Raw genomic sequence first — 27,389 nt, forward strand, 5'->3', positions numbered from 1 at the left:
CTCCAACAAATTGTAGCAGCCATGGTGAACATTTCTACTGTAGCATTTAACAACCACTAGAGGGCAGTGCTGTTCTGCCTCTCATTACCAATCACTGTGATTGTGCTAAATAGGTTTTTATTTGTTGTTGTTGTTGTGTGTGTTAGGTTTCTGTAAGTCATGTGCACATGCTGCTGATGGATGAGATGAGAAATGCCATCCCTGTTTTTCCACATCATTACCAGGAGCACAGCTGCATCCTTTCACACGCTGATAAATAACCCCCCACTCTGACACACACACACACACACACACACACACACACACACACACACACACATAGTTCTCTCTGACTGGACCTGGAGACCTGACAGTGATCTCCCTGCACATGTGTGAAGGAGCGTCTTCAGTTACCACCCTGCCTCTGCACACACATTAGTTTGCAAATGTTATTTTGAGCTGCAGAAGTCCTTCTGTAACCCAGCGAAATAATAGGAGGAGTCGAGCTCTTCACTGTCCATTCTGTTCCTCGGAGCTCATTACTGCGGCTGACAGAGGGGGGGGGGAAAGAACTTCAAGTTGGATCCTCATTTTAAAGCGATGGAGAACGGGCCTCTGCAGGTCCTGACCTTCCCCACGGCTCCCTACCCCGACCAGAGACCAGGAGCCAGCGGCCTTAGGAAGAAGGTTTATGTGTTTCAGTCCAAGAGGAACTATCTGCACAACTTCATCCAGAGTATCTTCTCCTCCATAGACCTGCCTGACCGTCAGGGTGCAACCCTGGTGGTGGGAGGAGACGGACGTTTCTTCAACAGTACGGCTATCGCGGTCCTCGTTCAGATGGCAGCCGCCAACGGGGTCAGTCGGTGTGTGTTTGCGGGAATGCGCGCGCGTGTGTGTGTGTGTGTGAGATCACTAAAAAAGGGATTGGCTGCACACACAAGTACTGGTGACTATGTTTACAAATAACTGCATGCATGTCAGTGTCACCTGCCCCATCTCTTGATTGTGTGAAGTGATGAAATATTTTGGCTGTGTTGCAAAAGTTGTTTGTTTTTTTGTTTGTTTTTTGTTTTATCTTTAGCATTTTGTCACTTTACAACCAGAAACCTCAATGCATTGATTTAGATTTTATGTTGTCAAATCCGTTTTCATTTGGGGTCGTATCAAGATCATGGATGTTCTCAAATGTCTGGTTGGTTGTGCCATAACGTCTTAGAGAAAACAGCTGTCTCTGCATTAAATAGATAAATTTCCCTTTCAATGGTCCCTACAATATTTTGCGATTGTTTCTCTGATTTCTTTCAAAATCACTGATTTTGTGGAATTAATTAGAAAATATTTCCAAGCAATCTTGCAATATTTGCGCTTGCATGTATCATATAACGTCAAATGTGACTTTTAGTTACTTACCATATACATCACAGACGACAATTGACATTAGTAAGGTTGAGGCAGCAGCGTAGTACAAGTAAAAAACACTGCCACCTACAGGTGTGGGTTAGCAGTCACTTAAGGAGAAGTAAACTTCTGCCAAAAATATTTGACATTTTGAGATTAATCTCAGAAAGTTTCTAGAAACAAACTTGGACGTTTCTGAGCTTGAAAAGTCAAAAAAATTCCTAGAAAAAAAAAAACCTAATTAATTTCCACGATTTCTAGAATATTTCTGAGTTTCAAAAGTCAAAAATGTTCAACTTTTAGAAATTTTCAGAATTTTATAAGTCGAAACCTAGTAAACTTATGTTACTGCCGGTGCCGACTTGGGCTTTGTACTTTAGAAGAGAATAGTCCTTTATTAACTTTTGCAAAATGAAATGATGAAGGCAGAGAAAAAAAGCACATCTTCATCATTTATTCACTGCAATTTATTGATTACGTAAACTGATCAATATCTGGGTAAAGGAAAACATTTGATTCAACAAATTAAATCATTATCTTACTATTTAGTCATGAAACTGAATTAATATATAAACTATATGCATTTTTTTATTATTATTGAAATAGCAATAGTCATTTATTTAAACATATTAGATGATGGATGATGCTGAGTTTTTTTCTGTAAGGACATTTTGTGACCTCACATGAAAAACTGTCAATCACTTTGATTAATGAGCAATTCCAATGAATGCCAGTATAGCATAAGTCAGCAGTCACACAGCAAAAAGTGGCAGAAGAAGTGAAGCTCTACACATCAAAAGTAAAATCTAAGTCAGCAGAATAGTTTCAGCTCCTGGCTCTGATGTGCTCCATTAGAAACATATCGAACTGTTCTGGTTTCAGGCGCGCAGCCAGCATCAGTGAAAAGCTCTCTATGTTCTCTGGGTTTAAATTACCTCTCCTCTGAGTGGCTTGGGCTTTTTTAGCTCAGCAAATTCATTATACAGGGTTAAAATACACTCATCCGGTGTTGGAACTTAATATCGGCGTTAAGCCTAGTTCCACTTACGTGTAGAAGGAAAGAGGACATCTCCTCTGCCCCGACTCAAACGGTCCCGTGTCACGTTTCCACAGATTGGTCGCCTTATCATTGGTCGCCATGGGATGATGTCAACGCCAGCGGTGTCTTGTGTGATCAGGAAATACAAAGCCATTGGTGGGATCATCCTCACTGCCAGCCACAACCCTGGCGGACCCACTGGAGACTTTGGCATAAAATTTAACACAGCAAGTGGAGGTATGGCAATGCGAGAGAAGTAATGCCAGACAGTAAAACTGATAGTTCAAAAGCTTCTTCTGGATAATACAAAGATCCCTTTGGGGACTAAACCAGGGGAACACATCACAGTACTTATGAATATTGATTTGGCTAGAAAAAAATTCTTCTGCATTGCTTCCAGGTCCAGCCAAGGAGGAGGTCACAAGCAAGATCTACCAGCTCAGCAGAACCATTGAGGAGTTTGCCATTTGCCCCGGATTGCATGTGGATCTGAAAACGCTCGGCAAACAGGCGTTTGATCTGGAGAACAAGTTCAAACCCTTCACAGGTGATGGGGTTTACTAACATGCCTTTAGTCCCAAAGCAACAGGGTCAAGGATTTGCTTAGGAGAAAACATGAACATGTGAGTTGGAGCCAGAGAGTCTAATGGGTGCATCTCAACCAGCCTAGAAAGTCTGGTTTGTTTGGGGAGCTGTGAATGTGCAATCAAACTCTGATTGACACCAAAGAAGCGAACTCTGGTCTGCCGAAAAACCTACGTGTCTGCTTGTTGACGTGAACCCTGGTGCAGTTTGAACCCTGGTGAAGTTTGGACACAGTTGTGTCCAAACTTTTGGTCTGTACTGTTTGTGAATGAAAGCGGACCAAAGGCCCCTCCAAAAGCAGGAAACAAACTGTAGCACAGAGCATTATGGGTAAATACAACCAAAGCAAGCGTTAGAGGGAGAAATGACTTGTGGTCTTTTACCAAAGACAAAAAAGAAATCCTACAACCGTTACCATCCATTTCTGTTTACATTTTGTGAAGAAGTAAGTTGTGCTAAAGAGGTTTTTGGGTTGGTTCTTTCCATGATTCTTGGCTCAGTCCAATCACAGGTTAAGGACTGAACAGGTTTTTTCAATTAGTCTGGATCGTTTGACACAGTGGAGTGTGAAAGTGAACCACACCAGCTGAAATGTATTAAATGTTGCAATTTTGGTCCCTAGTCAAACTAAGTCTACCGAATTATATCGGGTGTGAAAACATCCTAAGAAAACTGTTCATCACATTGTGGCATTGTATTTTTTTTTTTTTTTTAGTCATGTGCTACAGAGCCCTCTAAAAGTACTCACACCTTTTGAACTTGATGATCACATACCTCAATGATTTTTGTTGGGATTTTCTGTGATAGACAAACAATCTGATAACTATTGTAGGCAGTTGTCAGCCAGGCAACATGATCTACATTGAAGGAAGAAATCCTCATACAAGGGAGATTTGGAGTTTCACAACATTTGAGAACAACAATCATCTCCCATATAATGTTACCAACTCCTGAGGATTTAAACCAAATGCTTAACATTTCAAATACGCCTTGCAAATAGAGAAAGCAGAAGACATTTGGTAGACTAGTTAGCATACAGACTTTTAGATAAGCTTTTAGACATCGTCCTACTGTTCCTTAACTTATGGCGTCATTTTGTTTCTACTATTTGTTGTGTTCAGTGGAGATAGTTGACCCTGTGGAGTCCTACGCCAACCTTCTGAGGAACATCTTTGACTTTGCGGCTTTGAAGGAGCTTCTATCTGGCGAGAATCATATCAACATAAGGCTGGACGCCATGCATGGAGGTGAGCAATGTTTTTAAAGCCAAAGAATCAAAGCTTCTGAAAAATAAAATCGCTCCTGGTCCTGCTAGTTAAAGTCCTAACTGTCTTAAGCCTCCCTGTGCCGTAACTCTGTCTGCTCCCCAGTGCTGGGCCCATATGTGAAGAGGATACTGTGTGAGGAGCTGGGCTGCCCGGCAAATTCTGCCATTAACTGTGTCCCGTTGGAAGACTTTGGAGGTCAACCGCCCGATCCGAACCTTATGTACGCCACAGACCTGGTTGACAGCATGAGAGACGGACAGTATGACTTTGGAGCAGCGTTCGACGGGGATGGCGTGTGTTCAGTTTTTTTGTTTGTTTGTTTTTTAGATTTTATACTAGAAAGTGAAATGAAACTCCCTTTAAGTCGCGGTTGTCTTTTAGACGATTGCTAAAGTCCAATTATGCCCAGATGATCTGAACTTGATTTCAAACCTCTGCCTGTGATTTCTTTCTAGGACCGCAGCATGATCCTGGGTAAGCACGGCTTCTTCGTCACCCCGTCTGACTCTGTGGCTGTGGTAGCCGACAACATCTTCTGCATCCCGTACTTTCAGCACACGGGGGTCAGAGGCTTTGCCCGCAGCATGCCCACAAGCACGGCGTTGGACAGGTAAAAACTCTGGCCAAGTATCGACTTAACCCCCTGTTTTAAAGACGCCCAATCAGTTAAGTAGCATTTCCTGTTTGCGGCCAAGAATACTTTCTCATCGAACTGTCCACAGAGTAGCCAAAGCAACAAAAATAGAGCTGCATGAAACTCCCACCGGCTGGAGGTTTTTTGGGAACCTGATGGACGCCGGCATGCTGTCTTTGTGCGGAGAGGAAAGCTTTGCAACAGGTACAACTTCTCCTGTGAGATTTAAAGAGGTTGTAGTGTTTGAGAGTTGGAAACTCTAAAATGCATACAGGTGGGGACCACATTCGCGAGAAGGATGGACTTTGGGCTGTGCTGGCATGGCTGTCCATCATCGCGACCAGACGGCAGAGTGTGGAGGATATTTTGAAGGATCACTGGCTAAAATATGGAAGGAATTACTTCACAAGGTGAGTGGTGGACATGCAACAGGCGGTATCCTTCCCTGTTTCATGGAGCCTCTGGTGAAGATGGGCAAAATGTTGTAAAATGGCTCCATATTTTATTGCAGTAGCATAAACAGACATGTTGATTTGTCTTACTATGGAGATTTGCTTTAACTTCTGTACTGCTTTCCTCCGGTACCAATTTCCACTTCTGATACCGATACAGATATCTGAGGTTTAGTCTCTACCAATAACACAAAAACAGTGTTGAATTATCTTGAAATGTTTCCTTTTTTGAACACGGATATAAATGTGCTGAATTAGAAATTTATTTGATAAACTTCTGAACCAGTACAGCACACTTAAATACACAAATAGCTTCACAATCATGTAAAAACGATGCAACTCTGATTTGTTCAATCAAGGAACTTGAACACTGGAGTAGAGCAGCCAGGTTTAAATAAACAATAAAGAAACTGAAACTGACAGAAGACAATTGCTTGACTATGTTGGTCAAACATGTGAAATTAAACTGAAAAAACTGCCTTCTAAACATTATGTTTGTTTCAAATATAATGTAAAACAAATAATAAAACATGACGTCGCTCAGAGAATGAAATATATATATATATAAATAAATAGACAGAATAGATCTTCAGTTATGGACCAGGCACATTGTAACCAATACTTGATCTAGAATTTTTTTTAACAAAATAATTGAAATGACTGAAGATCTGGGCAGGCATAAGTGAGAAGAAATTTTTTTGGGTCATTTCCGGCCTTTTGGAAACAAAACCCCTCTTTTACGTTATTTGGATGCTTTGTTCTTTTTGAAGTTTTGAAGAGTGGCTAAGATAAAGGTCTTTTAAGAGTACACCTAAAGAAACGCTTTAAATTTATACCTTGGGAAAATGGGGCGTTGTGGATTTGAAATTAAAAGTTCCTATAACCCTAAGAAGTTCAAATTACAAAATAATATTTCAGATAAACGTTATTCCAAAAGTATTCACAGTTCTTCACTTATTCAACATTTTGTTATGTACCGCCTTATTCCAAATTGTATTAATTATGTTCCTTTCCTCAATATTCTATTGACAATGTGATTTATTTTATGCTATTTTTTGGAGTGTCTTTGTAAACTTATGAAAAGCTGAGGTGTTTTCTCAGAGCATCGATTATTTTGTTAAACATTATTTCGTCAAACTGAATTTTATTCCTAAAAACACATTTTAATGCTTTTCACGCAGCTCTACCAGCACGTGTCAGTAAAGGTGCTGTCAAAGCATCAGTGTTTTTCATTTGATCTGTCTATTTTTGTCGCGCTCTGGTGAATTAGCAACAGCATGATGCGTTCAATATAAATATTGTCCAATTAAACCTCCTTACGGGTAGAAAGTTGTTCCAAGAAGAAGAGTGGAGAACAGGAGTGACACCTAGTGGAGAATTAAAGCCACTACATTGCCTAAGTATTTTTCTCTTCCTTTCTTTTTCTTTTTTTCTTTTTTTTGTACAAACAAGCACAGATTGAATTCTTTGCAGCTACATGCCTTATCATGAGCTGATTTTAAGTCTTTTGATTCTTCTGTGATCAGCTGTCAACCACTGCGACTCCATGTAACATCCGCTATAAAAATTCTTGAATCTCTTCATTTTCTTCTTCTTCTTCCTGTCCTCTATCCTCCAGATATGACTATGAGAACGTAGACATAGACGCGGCGTGTGACATGATGGAGGACCTGGAGATTCTGATCTCTGACAAGTCCTTCGTGAAGCAGAGATTTGCGGTAGAGGACAAAATCTACCAGGTGGAAAAAGCTGACAACTTCGAATACACCGACCCGTTGGACAGCACCATAACCAGGAACCAGGTACGCAAGTTTGTAGTCACTGTGTCTTATTCTCTTGATGTAAGCAACAAAACCAGCTATCTGTTTCCCCTGCAGGGACTGCGGATCGTCTTCTCTGATGGCTCCAGGATCGTCTACAGACTGGGTGGGACGGGCGCCGAGGGAGCCACCGTCAGGATCTACATCGACAGCCACGAAAGGAAACTCCTATTTGAAGAGACGCAGGTAAAGAGGCAGAAACAGTGGGCGGCTCACTCCATACAGTTCGAAGCAGTAAAACTAGCAGCAGCTACATCTTCACATACTTTTGGCAGTGCAAAAAAAAAAAAAAAAAGAACTTTTGCACATTTTGCCACATTGCAGCCATAAACTTCAATGTACTTTATTATATATATCTTCCAGTTGCAGTGTCGAATGTTCCTTACAATTTAAAGTTTGTTGATATTTGAGAAGGTGTTCTTGCATAAATATGTCATTACCATTATATTACTAGAAAATGGTGTCCAAGCAGCAATATTTCCGTTTATCGCAGTAACTTCTTATCGTTGTGTTACAGTTGTGATGCAACCAGCCAGTTTGTTATAAGTTAGTCGCTGGGTCTTGTGACGTCCAGGGGGATCAGTCTCTGACCTCATGGTTCTCGTTTGGGACAGGTGATGCTGGCACCCCTGGCGACCATTGCTCTGAAGATTTCTCAGCTTCACCACAGGACGGGTCGAAACGGCCCATCGCTCATTACGTAAACCTTCCCTCAAATGCCCTCAACTTCCAGGATTTATTTTTTTTCCCCGTTTCGTTTAATTGTTCTGCCTTTATTTTTGTGTAAACAGAGCAGGAAGTCAAAGAGTGAAAGCACTGTGTGCAACAGATGACATTTCTGCCTCGTATTTGTAGTTTTCCTCATGCATCTGGTATGTAATCATGCATTTGGTATGTAATCGAGTGTGATTTTTTTTGTTTGTTTGTTTGTTTGTTTTTTTTTGCCATTCATCTGCTTTGTGCTTATGGATTTTTATCTCATTTGGTTTGTGCCACATCAGAGTAAGTAATTATTTCACACAGCATGTCTCTGCTTCCTACCACTGTAATTGTTTCCTTAGTATTAGGACTTAGAAGAAAGATTGTTTTCTGAAGACTACTATCAGCTGAATTTCACATAATCGAGCTCGCTACATATTTTATACAATGTTAGATTTGAATACAGACACTGCCTCAGTATAAAACATGATAATTAAACAAAACAAAAACACAAGACTTCCATCCAGACAACAACCCCTGGAGTCTCTAATATCTGCTCTGTGATCACTGACACCCGGAGAGTTGTTGCTTTCTCTTGGTTTCTGGACCTGAAATCTGTCAAGACGCCGACATGGTCAGGTTTTTTTTTTGGTTTTTTGGGGGGGTTTTTTGTGTTCTGCATTTCTACAATAGACGGAAAAAACAAAACTGCTAAAAACGTGGAACGATCGTCATAACATGCAAAACACAAAACATTTTGACAAGTGATTGAGAAAGATACGCTTCCACAATAAAGAAAGATACACATCTGAATAAATTCATTAATCCAGCTGGTGAAGTGTTTCTTTGTTTTTTGTTGTTTTTTTTTTGTTGTTTTGTTTTTTAGAAAACTTGAGTGTATTTATTCACTGGGACTTAGGGCTGCAACTAAATTATTGTAGTAATCAATTAATCTGTCAGTAAATCGGCTGACTGATTAGTCGGATTAAAAAATGGTACATTCTTAAGATTAATTTGTTTATTTGCCTTACAAGATGTAAATAAGCAAATAATTCAATTCATTTTTTAAAGTTTAAAATAAAAAATATATTTTTTATTGCCTAAAATGCAATAACAGCAATCATTTGGTAAATCTGAACCAGGTAAAGCTAAACCTATACCACTTGAGGAGTTTTGGATGAACCATACTTACAAAGGTGCTTTTGTTTTAAATGCAAAATAAATATATTGATTTGGTGCACCAAGTCAGTATAACAAAAACTATCTTGTTTGAGTTTGTACCCCAGTCAATTACTAAGAATTAGCTGGGGTACAATAATTATTAATGACAATTGATGAATCACAATTAAATAAATCTGATTAATCACTTCACCTCATTTGGCAATATATGAAACATATCTAAAATATATATACAATACAGACCAAAAGTTTGGACACACCTTCTAATTGATTTCAATTAGAAGGTGTGTCCAAACTTTTGGTCTGTACTGTATGTATAAAAAGATAAATCACTTACATATTCCCCAACTGACAATTCTTTGTACAACCACATTTTCCCTGTACTTTGTTGTTAAATTCAAATTTTGTCTCATTTAAGACATACTTGAATATTTAAACAACAGAAACGAACGAGAGAGAGAGAGAGAGAGAGAGAGAGAGAGAGAGAGAGAGAGAGAGAGAGAGATAGATAGATAGATAGATAGATAGATAGATAGATAGATAGATAGATAGATAGATAGATAGATAGATAGATAGATAGATAGATAGATAGATAGATAGATAGATAGATAGATAGATAGATAGATAGGTTTACCACGGTGGCTGGGTATCAATATGGTACTGTCGCTTTAAGACAGTCATGTGACGTAGCCTCAGGAAACCCCGATGGAGGAAGCAGGAAGTTCGTCCAGCAAGACAAGACGCCTCGGATCATAAACAATATTCAAAGAAGCGAATAAAAATCTTTCAGGGAACATTTAACAGATTTATAACCATGGCTGGGATTAAAGGTACAGTGCTGAAACTTTTCTGGACAGATTCAGGGCTTGACAGTTTGGGTTTTGATACGTTTTGACGACCTCCTGCTTCAGGAACTTTTGTTAGCTTTTGTTTCTAACCTTTCATGAACCATTTTCACTGGCAGTAGACTGTGTGACGTTTTACAGGATATTTATTATCACATAGAAAATATATAGACTTTGTAAACTGCTTACTGGTTTTTATGCTGCGTTAGCCTGGGAGTACAAACAAATCTTAGAGCAAATATTGCATCGAGTCCGTAGCTAAGGAAAGATTTAGTCTTGCACATTGCACTTTCGTTTTCATTTATTACTGCTCATTTACTGCCGCCAAGTTATTAAATTTCTGACATCTCCTTTTAGCTCTGGTTGGTCTTTCATTCAGCGGCGCCATCGGACTGACATTTCTTCTTCTGGGCTGCGCACTGGAACAGTACGGGTATGTTCGGATATCTCACTGTGCTGTAGTGCATCTTTACATTTGCACGGTAACAAATCGGCATGTACTGTAAATTGTTAGGCTGAGTATCTTCAGGAGAAATATTTAAATGAAAACATCCTAACAAGACCTAGAAATAACTCCCAAATTATAACTATGCTAATAATTTAGGGAGAGCACAGCATTTCAAAGTTTGACATTCTGGAATATTTAGTGTTCAGCTGTGACAAGCCAACCCCAAACGATTACTAGTTACCAAAAAATAAATAAAATTAAATTTTAAACCAGTTTAAAGCATTTGACAAAAAAAAAAAATTTGCTAGCAACAGGGCCGGTGCTAGGCGATCAAAGCTTTTCTTCCATTGATTATAAAGATCATATCCCCTACTCCAGCATCTCTGCCCAGCTTTCTAAGCCTGCTGCCACACTGACATTTAAAAAAGAGCGACAAAACTATATTTATATTTTAAATGTCTTTGGGAGCAAAGCGGAATCAAAGTCAGCTTCGTTGTTTGTGTGAAAACCTGATACTGACGCTAGGAACTAATTTCCTTTGTCAAGTTCCAGTCATGACATCAGTGTGCAGAAAGTTACAAAATCGATGGAAAAATGCATTTAAATCTAAAATGTTGTTAAACCACCAAAATTATGCAGGTTGCGCACTGACAACTAGTTGATCTGTGAATATTGTCAAGGTTGTTGGCATAAAAAAAAAGCAGCAATAATTTAAATTTCCTGAAAGGAATTTAAAAGCTGACTGAGCATCTGAGGTGGCTAGATTATCTGAAAATTGTTCTCAGGTAAGCATAGTGGTTCCTCATATTTTCCCCTAAATAGAAGCAGAAAGTAGTCATTCAGAAAATTACAAATACAAAACAAACAAAAGAAATAGTAGCACAACTTTCAAACCAAATATCTATCAAATTTAGCTCAGAAACCTATGAATGATTTAGACATTTTTAGGTCTAATTTCAGTTTAAAAAATACTTTTGGTTGTGTTGGAAGAACTTTAAAAAAAAAAGTACGGTAGTTCAAAACGCATCACTTACTTTGATTTGAAGGAAAATCTAAAGACTTTTCCAGAAATGTTAAAAGCTTAGCTCTGCAGGCTAGCAGTATGACAGATGTATCATTTTAAAAGCTTTTTTTTTTTTAGCCTTTAACTGTGTCCCAAAATAACAAATAAATAGATTTTTTTTTCCCTCCAAAACTACATTTGTAACTTACTATTAAAATAACTGAATTTAGTTGCTGCAGAATCTATTTTTACTGTCCAAACACATACAAATAACAGAAGCGCAATCTGCTGGCCATCTTTTATAAAATCTTCTTAGATGCTTTGAAAAATAAATCCTTCTCAGCTCAAACTGAAACCTACATTTTTTATTTTTTTTTATTATTTTTTATTTTTTGCAGGCATCTCACAAATCAAAATTAAGAAATTAGACGACTGATGGACACTGAGCTCTACACTTTCTGAACTCATCTGTGTTTTGCGTCGGTCTCTCCAACACCTTCTTGGAAACAATACATAATATTCGACTCAGTTTTAGACAGTCTGCTCCTCTAGTCCGTCCTTGATGAACCAACATGACGGACCATATGTTGTTCCCAGTCGTTGCCTCGCTCCAGCCCCAAACTGGGATGTTTTCTCATCACAGAGGAAATACTTTGGCGTTTGATCTGCCTCTCCCCCCTCCCTTCCATTTCTCGCAGGGTATACTGGCCGCTTTTTGTGCTGATTTTCTACGTGTTGAGTCCCATCCCAACCTTCATATCCAGACGCCTGAGTGACGACGACTCCTCCAGCAACGCATGCAGGGAGCTGGCCTACTTTTTAACGACGGGGATCGTGGTGTCGTCTTTTGGACTCCCCATTGTTTTGGCCCGAAACAGTACGGTGAGTTCTCTTTGTTCCTACGTTTATGCCTCTCCAAAGTATTCACACCCGTTAGACTGCTTGGGCTGGATGTGCAGAAAAAAAAAGAAAAAAAAAAGGTGGATAATCGCATTCAAATAAAAAAAAAAAAGAGAAGGTGAATACGCACAAAGATGAATTGCTTCAATGACGTTTTAAGTCAGAAAGCCAATGAAATTTGGGATCTGATGCATATTGTGGCGACATTCTCTTGAGGCAAAAAATTTTAAGAATTTTAAATGTTTTTTTTTTCTTAAATTTTTTTACTTTCCTTCTTCTTCACAATTATGATCAGCTGTGTGTCGACTCATAGTAAAATGTTCCTCTGAAACAGACAAACGTTTGTGAACTTGGCAAAAATGCAAACAAAAAAAGAGAAAGAAGAATAAAGAGGGTTTTTTATGTAATAGTGATAGCAGAGATGGATTTAGGAGTAACTTTAGTTGAAAGTGAAATTATAGTGTTATAGTGAGAGACTGAGGTCAGGGGTCAGAGGTCACTGTAACCACTGCGAGTCACGAATGAAGGATCAAACATTGTTGAACACGTTTGTTGTTCTGAATATGAGCAGTGAGAAGACGTTCAGTCAGCATGTAAACTGCTTTTGTGTTGAAAAAAAATGAATTTCACATCAGTTTGAAAGGCTAATAAATAGATTCATCAACACAAAAATGAAGAATATTATATCCATAATTTCAATATGTTTTAGATCATTTTCTAAACGCATAAAATAATTCCCATTAATTACCTGTTTTATTTATTTCAGCCAACAAAAATGTTTTCTCAAAATCAGTTTTTACTGTACATTTTCCAAATTTCAACTTGTAACATTTTCCTAACGCCAAAACATTTTTCCGGCGCCCCCTGCGGGCCGACCAAGCAAGTTCCCTGGAGGTTGGAAAAACCCCAAGCAAGCTTTTTCTTGCCGACCGCGGCGCCGTGTCGCCTGCTTACAGCCGAGTCTGCTCTCTTACAGATCCAGTGGGGCGCCTGCGGCCTGGTGATGACGGGGAACGCCGTCATCTTCCTCACCATCCTCGGCTTCTTCGTCATCTTCGGAGGCGGGGACGAGTTCAGCTGGGAGCAGTGGTAGAGCGTGAGAAAAGCGCTCGGGCAGACGGGGCGGGTAGTTGGATAAGTGAGATGAAGCGACGGGCACGTTGAATCGGGAGGGTGTAGGAAGAACAAAACCTTCACCAAGATGATTTTTCTTTCATTCGGGGGGTCGGGGTAGGGGGGGTTTTAGATTTAGCAGGCAGTACTTTTTATGCTTATGAATGTGCCTTAAGACTCCGAGGCCTCCAGCCCCTTTAGCCACCGACTCTATCCATTATGTCTCATGTGTTTTAGCTTGCCTTAGCTTAAACTTCCAAAGCGGCCTCTTATCGAAGCTATCATCCTTATCACCGTGCCTCGGCTTATTGTTATTTTGGGTCCCATTCATTTTGAATGGGATCCATTCAAAAAGAAAAAAAAGAAGTTGTAATTCACAATGCGAAGCTAACTGTCTGTTCTGAATCATGGCTTACGTAACACAAGCGCTGTTCGCTTTTAAAAGTTGGAAGGTGTTAAACGACGGTAGGATGCAGGGCTGAGGCGTTCCTTGGTTCTCTTTGTATTTCTTTTTCTCAATACTTTTTTTTTTTTTTTTTTGGGGTTCTTTCTCATCTTGTCGCAATTGTTTACATCTTCACCAAAGATCACATCCGACTGCAACAACAACAAAAAAATAGATGTTGTCCAATCCAGAGAAAGCTTCCTTATTCATTTCACGAACAAACAAAATGGAGAACAGACACTAATGATCATGGTTAGTAATTTCTTTGATGCGTTTTTTTTTTTGGCACAATTTGAGTAGCTCATTCTGCTAACATACGCTTTGAAGCCAAGTGCACTTCTCCACTTTGAACTTCTCCATAACCGTCTGCCTTATGTAATGCGTCTTTAATTAGTAAAGAATTCACTGATGTCTGACTTGCTTTCTCTTGAATCAATATTACAGCCTCATATTCTGTTCGCCGTTGTTGATGGGAGTCAGACTGTGTTGCCCCTCTCATTGAAAACTGTAGTTATTGTTCTATGTAACGTTCTGTTTCTTTAGCATTAGCTTCACATCTGGGGGTAAGATAATATATTTTGTGTAAAACTGACACTTTGTCTCTTGGTAGAATTTCTATTCTTTATATTGTAACTTCCTTACACACTAAGGAGAACATCGAGGTTATTTTATTTACGAGCTCCAATCATGTTCTCTAGCATTTAATAAAACTTTGTGTTGTAAATGTGCGGACTCTTATTTTTATTTTCTTTTTCTTTTAGGTATTTATTGGAAAAACTGACTGCATTTTTGCAGAGTTGCTCTGACTATAGCTTAACGTTTCCAGTGTCTCTTTAAAGACTTTCAGTTACACAGTTATGGAAAATGGAAATGCATGTTTTTAAAACGATGTAACTTTTTTTTTTTTCTACAAGATAATTTGAAAATAATTTATTTAAAAAAAATGTCTTGAACTTTGAGAAAAACACTCTGGTTGATTACATGTTAGACGTTTCAATAAATCATTCGTTCATCGTAACTATAAAGGAGGAAAGATTTCTGTCGCGAAACGATAATTTATTTTGTTCTACTTGGAGCAGCCGATGTTACAGAGCTCTGCAGTGACCTTAAAGCAGACAAATTGAATAGAGTTGACATTTTAAATAGATTTTGGCAAATTACTAGGATTTCGCTTGATTAATTTGGCAAACTTTCATAATGGGTTTCTGTTATTAGAGCCTTGCTTTGACCATTAGATTCCTAGTACACGGCTAACGTTTTCTAATCCTTTTTGTTCCGTCACAAACAGAATTGGACTCTTAAAACACAACAACTTTTCTGTAATATTTTCAGTTTCGCTCCGAGAAGCAAGCTGAAGGAATAGCAGTCATTCCGCCACAGAAAATGCAGTTATCTTTCTGGAAGCTTCCTGCTGCTTTTGTGCCTCCTCCAGCTTCAGTGAAATTCAAAAAAACGACGACTAGATCTTCTTTCCTCAGTGACGACTTCCACACTGAGGAGTGTTGCTTTCACCCGGGCCTGCTAAAACTGAGGTATGGTTCATCAACTGGTTGGTTACATTCCAACCAGTTAGTGGTAATTTAAATCACCGTCTAATTTCTCTTTTCCTGTCTTCATTTTTGTTTTTTCATTCCAGAATGTTTTTTTTATGGAGGTTTAGCTTCCTTATTAGCAGCTGACGAGGCAGCCTGCTGAACCAGTACGGTAGGCTTCCACAAAAGAAGCTAACACAGCTAATACACAGGATATGTACATCTACAAGTAGGTAAAGTAAGAGACTGCTGTGTTTTTGTTTTTTACTGACGCCACGGCAACCTGGATTCAACCCAGTGTGCCCGCTGGAGGGCGCTAAACGTATCGGTAGGTCCGCAGCTGTTGATGCGGCGTGAATGAGAGCTGCCTGAAGAGTTGACAAAAGGAATCACAGATTTTGTCTTATTGCATATTTTCATAACTAAAATAAGTTACTGTGGCTACAGCATGGCAAAAAAAAAAATAAATAAATCTAGCGCTCACTTGCAAGTGAACTGATTTGAAGAAAAGGAGTTTGAAGGATATCAAACTTGAATTTTGCAATGAGAAGCTGCGCCTATCAGACAAGTGCTGCCATGAACATGTGCTAAATAATTTACACAGCTTTGAAATATTCAGAAAGCAACAACATATATATATATATATATATAAAACCTCAGCAGCATTCAATTCAAATACAGATCGGCAACCTCTGCGTACAAACCGCCAAACAAAAGAATGATAAAAGCCAACATTATTGTAGACGGGGCAAAAGAGAACTTAATGGAAATGAGACGTGCAGCTGTGTGAACAACTTGAGTGGTTTAATTACGGCCTTTGTTGAAGTGTGTCAGAAAACGACAAACCTTGATCACCAATCGGGGCATAAAGGAGGGTGTTTTTGGGGGGTTTTTTAATCCACAAACAAAAGGAGACCCACAGTTTGTGGATAAATTAATGCTTGCATGAATAACATCTGTTCTGCCGGCCTCCTGCAATTGGATTGGGCACAGCAGGAATGGTGTATCATCATCGTGGATATTTTAATATCTAATATTTCTGGGTGGAAAAATAGCCTTCAGAGGAGATAAATATCTAAAGAAAGCATGCACAATTCCCTGTTGTCGTCATAGAGATGGTGGGACATACTGTATGTCCAATTAACACAGCCAAGTGGAGCCGGGAGGACAAGGAGGGCTACCGTAGTTCCTGCTGACTGTAATCTCCAAGCATTTCCTCATCAAGTTTTGTTTTTTCTGTCATTTAGAAGCAGATAAAGTCCTTTCTATCGCCACAGTTTAAGAAAATTGAGTTACTTAAGAACCAAAGTTGGTTAAGTTGATATCGGAAGAACAACTTAAATGTTTTCATCAGTGAGATAGAAGCATGAATAAGTTGTTTTCAGATGTACAACACAAAGATCCCAGAGGGATAAAAGATACCCACAAAGAGAGATACTAAAAAAAAACCCATGACAGATTGAATTTTTATTCAGAAAGTGTGAAAAGGATACAGGAGAAATGAAAAATGAAGAAGAAGAAAAGACCCAGGGACATCCATTCATCTTTTTTTTTTTTTTTTTTCCAGGACAGCTGTTGCCTAGCAACAACCAAGGCATCAAAATGACTCCGAAACACTCCTGAATGAGGCCTTGAATGCGGCGCAGCAGTAGTTAGGTGAGACTGTAAATTATATGTCACTGCTGCTGGAGTTTTTGAACACCTTAGCCGGTGTAGAAACAGGCACGGAAAAACAGAAAGTACCCAGTCGTACTTTCTGAAATTTAAAACAAAGTGATATTTACCCGACCCTGAAATAATTTAAATCTGACGTACAAAGTATAAAAACACACAATAGTTCTCTACTGTTATGTGTTGGACAAAGATGAAGCTAAATTTGGGAACTGCCTGTAGAAAGTAAGCAGAAGAAAGTGCTGCCTCCATAGGATTCAGCAATGGCTCATCATAAAGTATGTACTGTCTACCATGATCTAGTCAGGAGTTTTGCCACGTTAGTTATCTGGTGTATAAAGATCTGTGTTGATACATTGCCACATGGGAAACTGCCTGTCAGTCTGAGAATGTTTATTAGGTAATTTCCAAGCAGATCCCACAAATTTTAGTCAAAGGTCACATTGTGGAATGCTCCAAGAAGTTGCAACTCCTTGGTGTAATGGCCGCTTATAGCATAAACTTTAAAGTTCATGACAATACAAGGAGAAAAAGACTGAACAAATATTAGCTGTGGAACAATGGCCTTTGGACAGAAGAGATAATGCAGACAACAATGCCCATAATGCAGAGCATAATCTTTGACAAAAGTCAAACACATCATCGTTAACACCTCTAAAGCTTGGTTGTGGTTTGACGATTTGGGTTTGTTTCTCTGTCACTGTACACACTAAGCTCCTTGTTCTATGATCAATTACGAGACCACCTGTCTGCCAGGTGAGGGTTTGAAATGTCTGAACAGGTGCGGACCAACATTCCTGCTCAATGATGTGATGGAAATGATCACGTCAACTTAATGCTGAAAAAAAAAGAGAGTTCCAAAAGTTATTGAGTTGAATGGTGGTAATAGTTTTCCATATACAGCTTCTCTTTTAATTGATTGATTTTTTTGTGATTTCTTTGTTTTATGATCCACGCCTTGAGGGTTCACCTGGTTCAAATAATCAGGTGATTAACAAGACTCTCAAGAACTTGACTGCACTGATAAGATAAGCCAATTGATTGAGGCATATTGGACCATGTGAAAGTTACAGGACACTGGCCCTTGAGGCCTAGAGTTGAGGATTCGTGTTGAGGCTTCAATTGACCCTGACCCCAACAACTATTGAAACAGCAGAACGGTTTAGGTAGTTTGTTGAAACATGTGGTTGGAGCAGATGTTCTTCTGTCAAAGGAAAGTACCAGGATGTCACTGAAGGCGAGAGGTGAGTGTTGTGAAGGGTACATTATGATCTGCAGCAGACAAGACAACAGAGGAGAAGAGGTTCTTATAGGTGGAAGGAGTTTTCTGAGAGGAGGTGAGTCTATCCACAGAGGTTAAGGTTGACTGGTGGTGTCACGTTTTTCCCCTTTTGTTTTTCCTCCCAGATGGAGGAGGAATAGACGGAAGATAGTTGGAGGGTGGATAGGCTGGGGAGTATGGCTTATTGGAGGAGAAGAGACTGAGCAGAAGGAGTTTGAAGATTAGTTTTCGAATGAGGCTGGAGAGCGAGGAGACAGGATGCAGAGATCCAGGAACTAATGAGACAATGACCAAAACAAGTTTGCCACTCACTGAGATGGAACTGTCAGGCAGTCTTCCTCAGGGGAGCCCACTCATCTTGAGCTCCTCTTGATTGTGCTTGGTGAGGTTCATCTGTGGGAGTATATACCTATCTGCCACATTTGGCAAAGATGAGAGGTAAGAATAACGCGCGCGCACAGACACACACACAGCATTGAATGGCTCCGTGCATTTTTTTAAATGATTTTTTTAACTATTGCTGCATAATTTCTTTTGAAATTGTCATTGATGAAAATGAAATATTCTATTAGATTTTGCTACAATAAAGTCACTGGCATGGTTAGTGTTATTCTTGAGGTAAGTGCAAAGAAAAATCTAAAATCTTTAGTACAGTAAACTATAAGTGTCAGGAAGGTTTCCAGACAAAGGGCCAGAGGAAAAGCTGTTGCTTTCAAACAGACAGATTCATTCCCTTCTGGGTGGAAATCTGATGGAATCAGGCTGGAGTGGAAGTGGGAGAGCGGCCGCACGGGGCGCGCGCGCGCGATGACAAGCCATTCGTTAAAGGGGTTTGGTGGGGATTTACGTGGTTGCGGTTAAAGCCAATCGATGTGCTCGTGGAGTCGTGAAGGGGAACGAGCGCGAATGGGACAAATGGAACCTGATAAAAAGGGGCGCGTGCCTCGGCAGGCTCGCGGTGGGACGGACCGCGGAGCAGAGCGACAGCAGCTTCGTCGGAGGGAGGACGCGAACCACCACCGATAAGAGGAAATTCATTCGGTAAAGCAGCTCTTAGAAATGTAAATTATTATTATTATTTGCCTCGCGGAGCTTTTCGTTGAACTTATTCTTATTCCTATGAGCCAAATTGTTGTGTTTTTATTTTATTATATTATTTTTTTTCGGCCGCCAGCCTGGAGCTCACGCGACATTTCTTTGAAGTTTTGACATATTTGGCATCTTCCTAAGTCTTATCCAGAGAAGTCCTATTGTGAAAACGTTAGAATTATGTACTAGGCTTCTGTCATTTGATGTGCAGATAACACTTTTTACAGGAAACATCTTTTGTACCCGTTTAAATGCGCAGGTTTGTTGCATTTCTAGTCTACTGCCCTCCTTATCTTTGTTTCCACTTTGTGGTGAAAGCATCTCTCTTCCTTTCGACAGTTCCGTTTCATTGTGTGTCACGTTTCAAATACTTTTCTTAACCAGCGGTAACATGGTAATGACATATTTTTTTTAGATTGTAATCAAATGGAGTTAAGTTTGAAGAGTGTCTGAGGCATTACTTAGGATTTAAGACAGGTAAAGAAGATGCATAAAGAAACATTTGGGTCAGTGTTGAGCACAGTAAGGGAGGGGTTGGCTGCTTTGGTCTTTAAACTGTCTTCTGCCATTAGAGAATCAGTCAGTTTATTTACCAATGAAAGAACAGGCAAATGAGTTTAACCTAAAGGGCACGCTGATAGATAGCTTTAAGTAGGCTGTAAAATCAACATTGAATGCCTGAAGGGATTTAATGTGTCTGCTTACAGAGTCTGCAGGAAAACCTTTACTTTTTCTTTTGAGTGTTTGAGAAACGATAGGTCTCTTAACAAATAATTGAACAGCTGCTGTGTTGTGTAAGATTTTGAGTGTTGCAACACTATGAGTGGATGTGTGATTTTTAGGCTATGGCATCAGCCGGTTGGAGGGAATCTGTCCTATTTCCTATAACATGCAGAAATATCAATCACAGAGGGCAAATAGGGATTCATAGCTAATACCTGATTATAGTGTGTAAAAATCAAAAATAGTGCAACCTCTTTCACTTGTAAAGTTTCACGTCTCGGATGACAAAAAGAGAGCATGATAAAAAAAGGAATCTGATGTTTTTTTACACCTAACCTCAAGAGTACAAAGTCATTTCCGTACTGTTCTCATTCGTAAAATCAAAATGGAAAGTAGATTTGTTCATCTACAGCTCCAAAAATAGCATTTCACTATGGAATTTGACATTCAGTTTTTTTGTGTGTTTTTCTATTATAGATTTGTCTCAGTCCAACTTCAGCCACAAGTTGACTGTGGCAACTGGCTCATATAGAGTGAGCTACATTTAAATTTTAGACCCTCAAATGCTTTGGTATTCAGAAAAGTTTGTGTAACTGCAGAGACCTCCAAACCTACAGCTGTAAAGCAAACCCGTCACCCTTTCACCACAACGCTTTAACATCTCTAAGTGTTGTTTTTTGCCAATATGCTAAGTTTTGTATTATGTCTTTTGGCTTAAGCATCTTTACTTTTGTCTCATCTGTCCAAGAAACATTATGCTGAAGATGGTTAATGATTCTTTTGGATGGAACTTTGCCATCATGTTCTTTTTAAAAGGAAGAGGCTTTGGCAATCCTTACTTTCTCCGTCTTTTTGTCACTGTACTGCCATAGCAACCACTGGTGCCAACTTCTCAGCAAGGAAATCAGCTACTGGCTGTCTTAAAATTTGCTAGATGACATCATTGCATAGTTTACGTATTTGATCATGTGTGATTCAGTAGAAGAAAGCATTGTCTAAGGCAGGGGTGCCCAAAGTTGGTCCTCGAGGGTTGTCATCCTGCATGTTTTAGTTCTCTCCTTAGTGGTAACTATAATAACACTCAGCAAGTCAATGTTCTTCTTAGGCCTTCTAACGAGCCATCATTTGATGCAGGTGTGTTAAACCAGGGAGAGAACTAAAACATGCAGGATGCCGGACCTCCAGGCATCCTGGAGGTCCGGCATCCTGCATGTTTAAGGGAGGCGCTTTTCCCTTAGACTCCTGGTCTAAGGGAAAAGCGCTAAAATACTCTAAACATTAAGAAATGAACTTTATGAAAGTATTTAATAATGTCAGTTGAGTAATGTAAATATCCCCTTTGCTCGATATAAAAAAAATATCAAATTTAAGGGACTCGCCGCAGACAAATATGCCAACAGTGTTGCTAAGTTGGCAACAAGGTTAACAACAAGCCAAGTGAGACCGGTGCAAACTGATATTGCATTCTTGTGGTTTTGTCAGTTTCTCTGATTGCTGCATGGTCTAAACTTTGGGCCAATTTACTGTGATATCTGCACCTTGAGACATGGTCAAATATCTGAAGTATTTTTTCTACTTGGGAATATTTTTTTTCTCAAAGTAGAATGATGGACTTCAAGTCGTTCAAAAATAGTACCAAAACCCATTTATTACTACGAACTGCTTCTTTTGCTCATGAAATCTGACAATCTGATTACCTCTACTCTACCTACAGTAGAGATTTAGTTAGGGGTACAACAATTAATCAGCCATCCAGTTTATTGGTACCAGTTTCTTTAATTTCGGAAGATTGATAATCGGCCAGTACATGGGAAGCCGATATTGTTCACCATTCTTATCTACCTCAGAAAAGGTCTAAAAATCAACCACTGTCCTCCTCTGTTCTGCCCTGAGAAAGCTCTGACTGGATATTTGCACTTAGCAATATTCACCTCAGTGTTACCAACTCAGTGACTTTCTTGATTAATTTAGCAACATTTCACACAAAACTTTTGCATCGACCAAAATCAGAATCAGCAGGTCAGGCTTTTTAAAGATTGGCGATTGGCCTGAAAACTGCAATTGGTGCATTATCTAGAGTAGCACGCTGCTGTGTGAATGGGGCACACCCAGTAACTATAGCAACTGAATGTTGTCAGTTGCTACTGAATTACAATTTACTTCTCTATTTGAATTTCTTCAGAGTTTAATCAATACTAACAGTGGAATCTTTTTTCTTTTTTTATATTTTAGTTAATATTTAAACATTTCTCAGACTTGGTAAAGACCAGATCACTTACATTGTGTCCTCATGAAAACATTAAAGGTCGCCATACTCTCTTCTACCACAACTGTAAATAATAGAAGTAAAATCAATGGGCGAACAAATTAGAGTTAGTAATATTGTTTAGTTTCAGGACTGGTGAGTCTTAAATGTCCAATCTGTCATTTGAAGGAGCTTCAGTTGAATTCACATGTCTATTAATCAACACAACTTTTACTCTTTCAAATTAGCTTTACACATCAGAAACTCGGCAGTATTCCACTTTAAGCTGCCCCGGAGCTTTTGTGTGGTCTGCGTATGTTGGTGGGGTTGGTGGTGTGACCTCGGCAGATCGCTGTGCTTTTATTCTCAGTGTGCGTTGAAACAACAACGCACATCCAGCTACGTTTCAAAGCGCTCGCCAGACTCATGAGTCAGTGATTGGCTGCTTGGTGGCGTCAATGCTGATGTTATGCTGCCTTCTCTGTCGGGGACTGTTGATGCTTTTGACTTCCTGATGATGTGTACATGGCCTGTCTGTGTCAGGCATTTTGTTGTTTCAGACTGACTGTTTGTCAGTCCTGGGAGCCGGGCTGTTCATTCAGCTAACAGTGAATACAGAGAGCGTTCTGTCACGCTCTCTTGTTCGTGTGCCTCCTGTTACTGTCGGAGGAAGACTGCTGAAATTGTGCTGCAAATACGTCACATGCAACTCTTGATATTCTCCTCATGGAGACCTTTTCCACCAAACTGTTAGTGGGCTGTTTTTCACCAATGTTTAGAACGAGACGAACCCTGACCCGAACACAGAAAACAAGAGCTATTGTAGTCCCTGTTTGCAGACCAAAGGAAAAATCTGCTTACGTCAGGAGTTACACAGGGGGGCGGGCTCACGGGGAACAGCAGCCAATGAAAATATTGTTCAACACCATTGAGTTTAGCTTTGTATTTTAATCAGTGCTGTCTATTTATTAAAAACTGTAATCCGATTAATCATGCTCTAGTGCTGGGATTAATCCCTCTGCTCAACTTTGAAACGTAAAAAAAAATCACACTTTCAAAAACTCTTTGGGTAAATCTTTTATTGGCGCAAATCAAAAGCCTTTATTTTTCAGGTTTTCATATTCACGAAGGTTTAACAGAAGCCATTTTGTTTCAGATGTTAATTTAGAAATGTTTGCTATAAACTGAAAAATAATTCACCGTAGTAACAAGTCGGCTACATACCAGCTTGATTTAATGCAAACTACCATCGTGGTGTTTTGAAAAGCGAAATTTGCTCACCACTTTCTCGCTTCACTCAACTTTTCACTTGCGTTTGCGAGTTAGCATTATTGACTGCAGTACAAGACCTCGTGATGTGCTGCTTTAAATAAGGTAACCCTCCGTGGGAGATTAATTTGCATTATATAATAATAATGTGTTAAACATTTCAGATTAATCACATGCCTAATTTTAGTCAAATTAGGGTTATGTTATTAGCTTCCATTTTTTTCTATCTATCTAGAGTTATAAAGCATTGGTAATAAATCAAGGTGGAGATATTGAGTCCCATTCTGGGATAAAAAAATATTTGTGTTGTTAGACTGTTTCCACGCTCTACAATATTTCACAAAAACAAATAAATTACCGAGACATTCATGGTGACATAATGATGTGGTTCCAAATTGACTGCTGGGTGACGGAAAAGCAAACCAGTTCTTTTACAGAACCACTTAAGAAGTATCTCCGTCACCAGCGTCTGTTAAGAACTGGGAGCCGTTTTGTGAAAAAGCCTGAATAGGATCACGGTTTTACTGTCACTTTTGTTATAGCGTTGTCATTTAATTACTGGTTATTCTTCTCATATTTTCATTCTCTGTGACAAGCTTTTTTTGTACTTCAGAAAGAAATGTGGCTGGGAGCTACGATGGAGTCTGTCAGCTATCTTGTTAAAACCATGTGATCTCCATCCCAGTAATATGTGTGTTTTCTGTCATTCAGGTTGGCAGTCTGCTGTCGCAAATTCAGCTTCAGCTTTCATCACTGAGACTACAGCTTCATCTGTAAGTACATTGACTGCATGGACTGAACTTATATATATATATATATATATCGCCTTTCCAGTCATATTAGATGTGTGGATGGAGTGTGAAGTTTTTTATGCTGCTAGGAATCAGTCGGCTTGTTGAGCTCCAGTAAAACTTTCAGTGTCAAGTTGGAAAAAAAAAAAAGTGCTTTAAGATCTAATTGCTTTTAGTTGAAACGGAAGATCTAGAATTACTGTTAAATGTGCTGCTAAGATAAAATATAATTGTTAGTTGTGGTAATGCCATCTGTGACATATATTTATTGTTAAAAATGTAGCAGTTGTTGTTTTTAAGTAAACAAGCTTATTTCTCATAATGTGCCTCTTGGCTGAAAGTGGGTACCTTTTGCTTTTGGTCGATTCTCAAATTGAAATCTGTGCGGATTAATTCGGCTAAGAATTACCTGACGTCTAGGGAGAAATTATAAAGAATTTAATTTTCATTATAAGGTGGCTAGTTTATCCTTCAGTTTGAACAAGATAATAAAAACATAGAGACATCTCATCCTGGGTTGTGATTCAGCAGAACATTGGGAATTCCACATTCATGATCCCAATAAACACACACTATTCGTACAGGGTTCATCAGAAGTGTACAACATTCACTTCAAAGGCATGAATGTTGTACAAAATCCCAGCAGCTTTAGTTGGTAATAGAAACCTTTCTGCTTTAACTTCCCCATCATGACAGTTTTTCACCCAAACGACTACTACTTCTCCATTTTATTTTATTTTTTTGATTTAACATTTTAGCTAATTCTGAACCACAACTTAAACTCAACCTACAAGCCAACTTCTGTCCTTCTAAGTTATTTAGTATTTCTTAGTGTCTCTGGGAACGGTAAGTTTGTTTTGATTGTATTCATAAAGTGCTGACAGATTTCCGCAGCGACATTGCCTCATCACATTTCCGCTAGGGCCGTTGAGTTTGAATGTGGGCTCATATTTCTTTATTTTAAAAATGGCTTGGATCAAATTATTGGTTTCATTGAGCAGAAACCATCACGCAGTGACTCACTAACTCCTACAGCTGCCATTTATGTGGCCCTCTTTCCTTTGTTGCAAAAAAGGTCCAGGGTGAAATAATTCTTTATCTGTGTCATTAAAATGCAGGTGAGGTAAAAATACAAGTGCCTCATGACTCATGTGTAGCTTGGAGTATAGTGAAGAGCAGTAATTCATACAAAATGTTTCTACATAACAGCTCTATTCAGTTTATTTATACAGCACCAGAACAACCACTTCAATCCAATTAAGCAGGAAGATTTAAAGTCAATTAGATCTCATTTGAGCTCAGTCATTAAACAATGCCACCCAGTTCAAAGCAGCTTTCTGTCTCAGGACTTTTGTAAAGCTTGAAATTCTTCTTGTTGCTAAGGCCAGGTTTGAATAATGAGTAATGATTTTATTGCAACTCTAACGTAACAAGCAGCACATGTTGTGACTGCAGAACAGTGCTGGGACATTTGGCCCAGAAGGTCCAGTCTGGCCATGCTCTCTCTCTCTCTCTCTCTCTCTCTCTCTCTCTCTCTCTCTCTCTCAGGCCGTACAGCAGGGCGGTGGGCTCCCTGCATGTGGCCTCCATAGCAACGTCATCTTTCAGCTGCCACAAATCCGTGTGTTGTTTCTCTCCCTCCTCAGAAAAACTCTCAGTCCTTTTGGATCTGAACAGCTCATTTTTTGCTGCGCAGAATGTAAACACACACGCAAACAGAAAGAGAAATATTTCCACTTTGGCCCAGTCTGTCTCGGTTAGGACTGACTGACAGCTACAGGACAGAATTTGTATAAATGCCGTGTTCAAGAATTGTTACGTCTACGTTAAAGTTAAATTTATTTCAGTGATTCTGTTCTCAGAACAATACAATATTACATTGGGCCGATTAAAAAGGATTTTGTTACAGAAATGTTGTGGTCCACACGATCATGGGGAAAACTGCTGAGTTGGCGGCGTTTCAGCATACTCTCATTGACACCATCCACAAGAAAGGTCACGCCACAAAAAAGGTGATTGTAAAAGCAGGGATCACTAAGTGCTGTATCTCTGCATGTTATAGGAAAAGATGAGTGTAGATAAGCAATAAATCAATTGATTATATGATGAATTAAAAGAAGCTCAATAATTTCCATTTGCATGATTCATTATTTTACCAAAAACTGCATGACAAGTTTTCAATCTGATAATTTGATCTCAATTAACTCCCAAGAAGAAATTGTCCTTTTTGTTTGCAGCGACTTCATAATTCATGTTTGTGTCTGTTTTGTTTATTCATTTTAGATATTTAAAATGTCTTCCAGTTCAGTGTTAAATGTTCATCAGAATTTAAAGTTTATTAATCTTTGAGAATGTGTCCTCACATTAACATTATATTATTTGAAAATGGTGTCAAAATAATAATATTGTAGTTTATCACAATAACATCTGGGACAGTTTATCTTCCTGCAAAGTTTATCTTGATAGGCCTACATGAATGTTTGCAGAGGTTTGCCAAAGCTCTTTCCAGAGGTGATATGAATCCAAGTGGAAAAAATGAGCGAGATACAGGATCCAGTGTCGGCTTTAGTCAAGTTAAGAATGCTGTTGTTGTTTTGGAATGACCTCAGGAATCAGGAATGCTGGTTAGCAAACCACTAATGCAACCGCAAGGTCACATACGCAGACACAGACAGCCTCCTACGGAAAGTAGTAGCTGGAATGTAAAGGGTTAAAAACAGACAGATATGGGTGTGCTGTGTTGGCATAGGGGATAGCGTAACCCAGTGGTCCCCAACCACCGGGTTCCGGACCGCAGAAGAAATAATTCAATATGTCCGTTCTATATATTGAGTCTGGAGGAGCTTTTATTTTGAAAACCCTAAACCGGATGCTGTTGGTTACGTCTTGCGCGCCAACATGCAGCGGTTTTGGTCCTTCCAACGCGCCCCCCCCCCCTGGCCCGCTGTACTAAAAAGGTTGGGGACCACTGGCGTAA

The 27,389-nt window shown here is 39.3% G+C and overlaps 3 protein-coding genes across 6 annotated transcripts in view; all 3 read left to right on the plus strand.

Annotated features, from left to right (window-relative positions):
* The first annotated feature begins 395 nt into the window (after nt 1-395).
* Nucleotides 396-8,701, plus strand: LOC122840969 (phosphoglucomutase-1-like). Its single transcript, XM_044133813.1, has 11 exons — nt 396-837; nt 2,494-2,656; nt 2,820-2,966; nt 4,126-4,251; nt 4,375-4,565; nt 4,728-4,882; nt 4,995-5,110; nt 5,181-5,316; nt 6,977-7,160; nt 7,236-7,364; nt 7,793-8,701. The coding sequence occupies exons 1-11, from the start codon at nt 580-582 to the stop codon at nt 7,880-7,882; spliced, it is 1,695 nt and encodes a 564-aa protein (XP_043989748.1). The 5' UTR covers nt 396-579; the 3' UTR covers nt 7,883-8,701.
* A 1,027-nt stretch (nt 8,702-9,728) lies between these two features.
* LOC122841828 (leptin receptor gene-related protein) lies at nt 9,729-14,534 on the plus strand. Its single transcript, XM_044135432.1, has 4 exons — nt 9,729-9,886; nt 10,259-10,334; nt 12,051-12,234; nt 13,229-14,534. Exons 1-4 carry the CDS (start codon nt 9,871-9,873, stop codon nt 13,343-13,345), a joined length of 393 nt encoding a protein of 130 aa, XP_043991367.1. The 5' UTR covers nt 9,729-9,870; the 3' UTR covers nt 13,346-14,534.
* A 4,183-nt stretch (nt 14,535-18,717) lies between these two features.
* Nucleotides 18,718-27,389, plus strand: part of LOC122840621 (cAMP-specific 3',5'-cyclic phosphodiesterase 4B-like) — a 71,878-nt gene continuing 63,206 nt past the window's right edge. For 2 of the 4 annotated variants that reach the window (XM_044133145.1, XM_044133148.1), the window contains exons 1-2: nt 19,174-19,336; nt 24,333-24,394. The gene's annotated coding sequence lies outside the window, so the exon portion shown is untranslated. Of the gene's footprint in view, nt 18,734-19,173; nt 19,357-24,332; nt 24,395-27,389 lie in introns of those variants that run through there. The other 2 variants (XM_044133147.1, XM_044133146.1) reach the window with 2 other exon arrangements.

Source organism: Gambusia affinis, linkage group LG12 (assembly GCF_019740435.1).
Source record: "Gambusia affinis linkage group LG12, SWU_Gaff_1.0, whole genome shotgun sequence".
NCBI classification, from domain to species: Eukaryota; Metazoa; Chordata; class Actinopteri; order Cyprinodontiformes; family Poeciliidae; genus Gambusia; species Gambusia affinis.

What these genes read in the sequence shown, in the direction of transcription:
- LOC122841828 (XM_044135432.1), top strand. An exon ending in TGCGCACTGGAACAGTACGG is followed by an intron (nt 10,335 to 12,050) that starts GTATGTTCGGAT and finishes CATTTCTCGCAG; the next exon opens with GGTATACTGGCCGCTTTTTG. An exon ending in TTTTGGCCCGAAACAGTACG is followed by an intron (nt 12,235 to 13,228) that starts GTGAGTTCTCTT and finishes GCTCTCTTACAG; the next exon opens with ATCCAGTGGGGCGCCTGCGG.
- LOC122840969 (XM_044133813.1), top strand. Translation starts at nt 580, where the DNA reads ATGGAGAACGGGCCTCTGCAGGTCCTGACCTTCCCCACGGCTCCCTAC. An exon ending in AGAGGAAAGCTTTGCAACAG is followed by an intron (nt 5,111 to 5,180) that starts GTACAACTTCTC and finishes AAATGCATACAG; the next exon opens with GTGGGGACCACATTCGCGAG. An exon ending in GCACCATAACCAGGAACCAG is followed by an intron (nt 7,161 to 7,235) that starts GTACGCAAGTTT and finishes TTTCCCCTGCAG; the next exon opens with GGACTGCGGATCGTCTTCTC.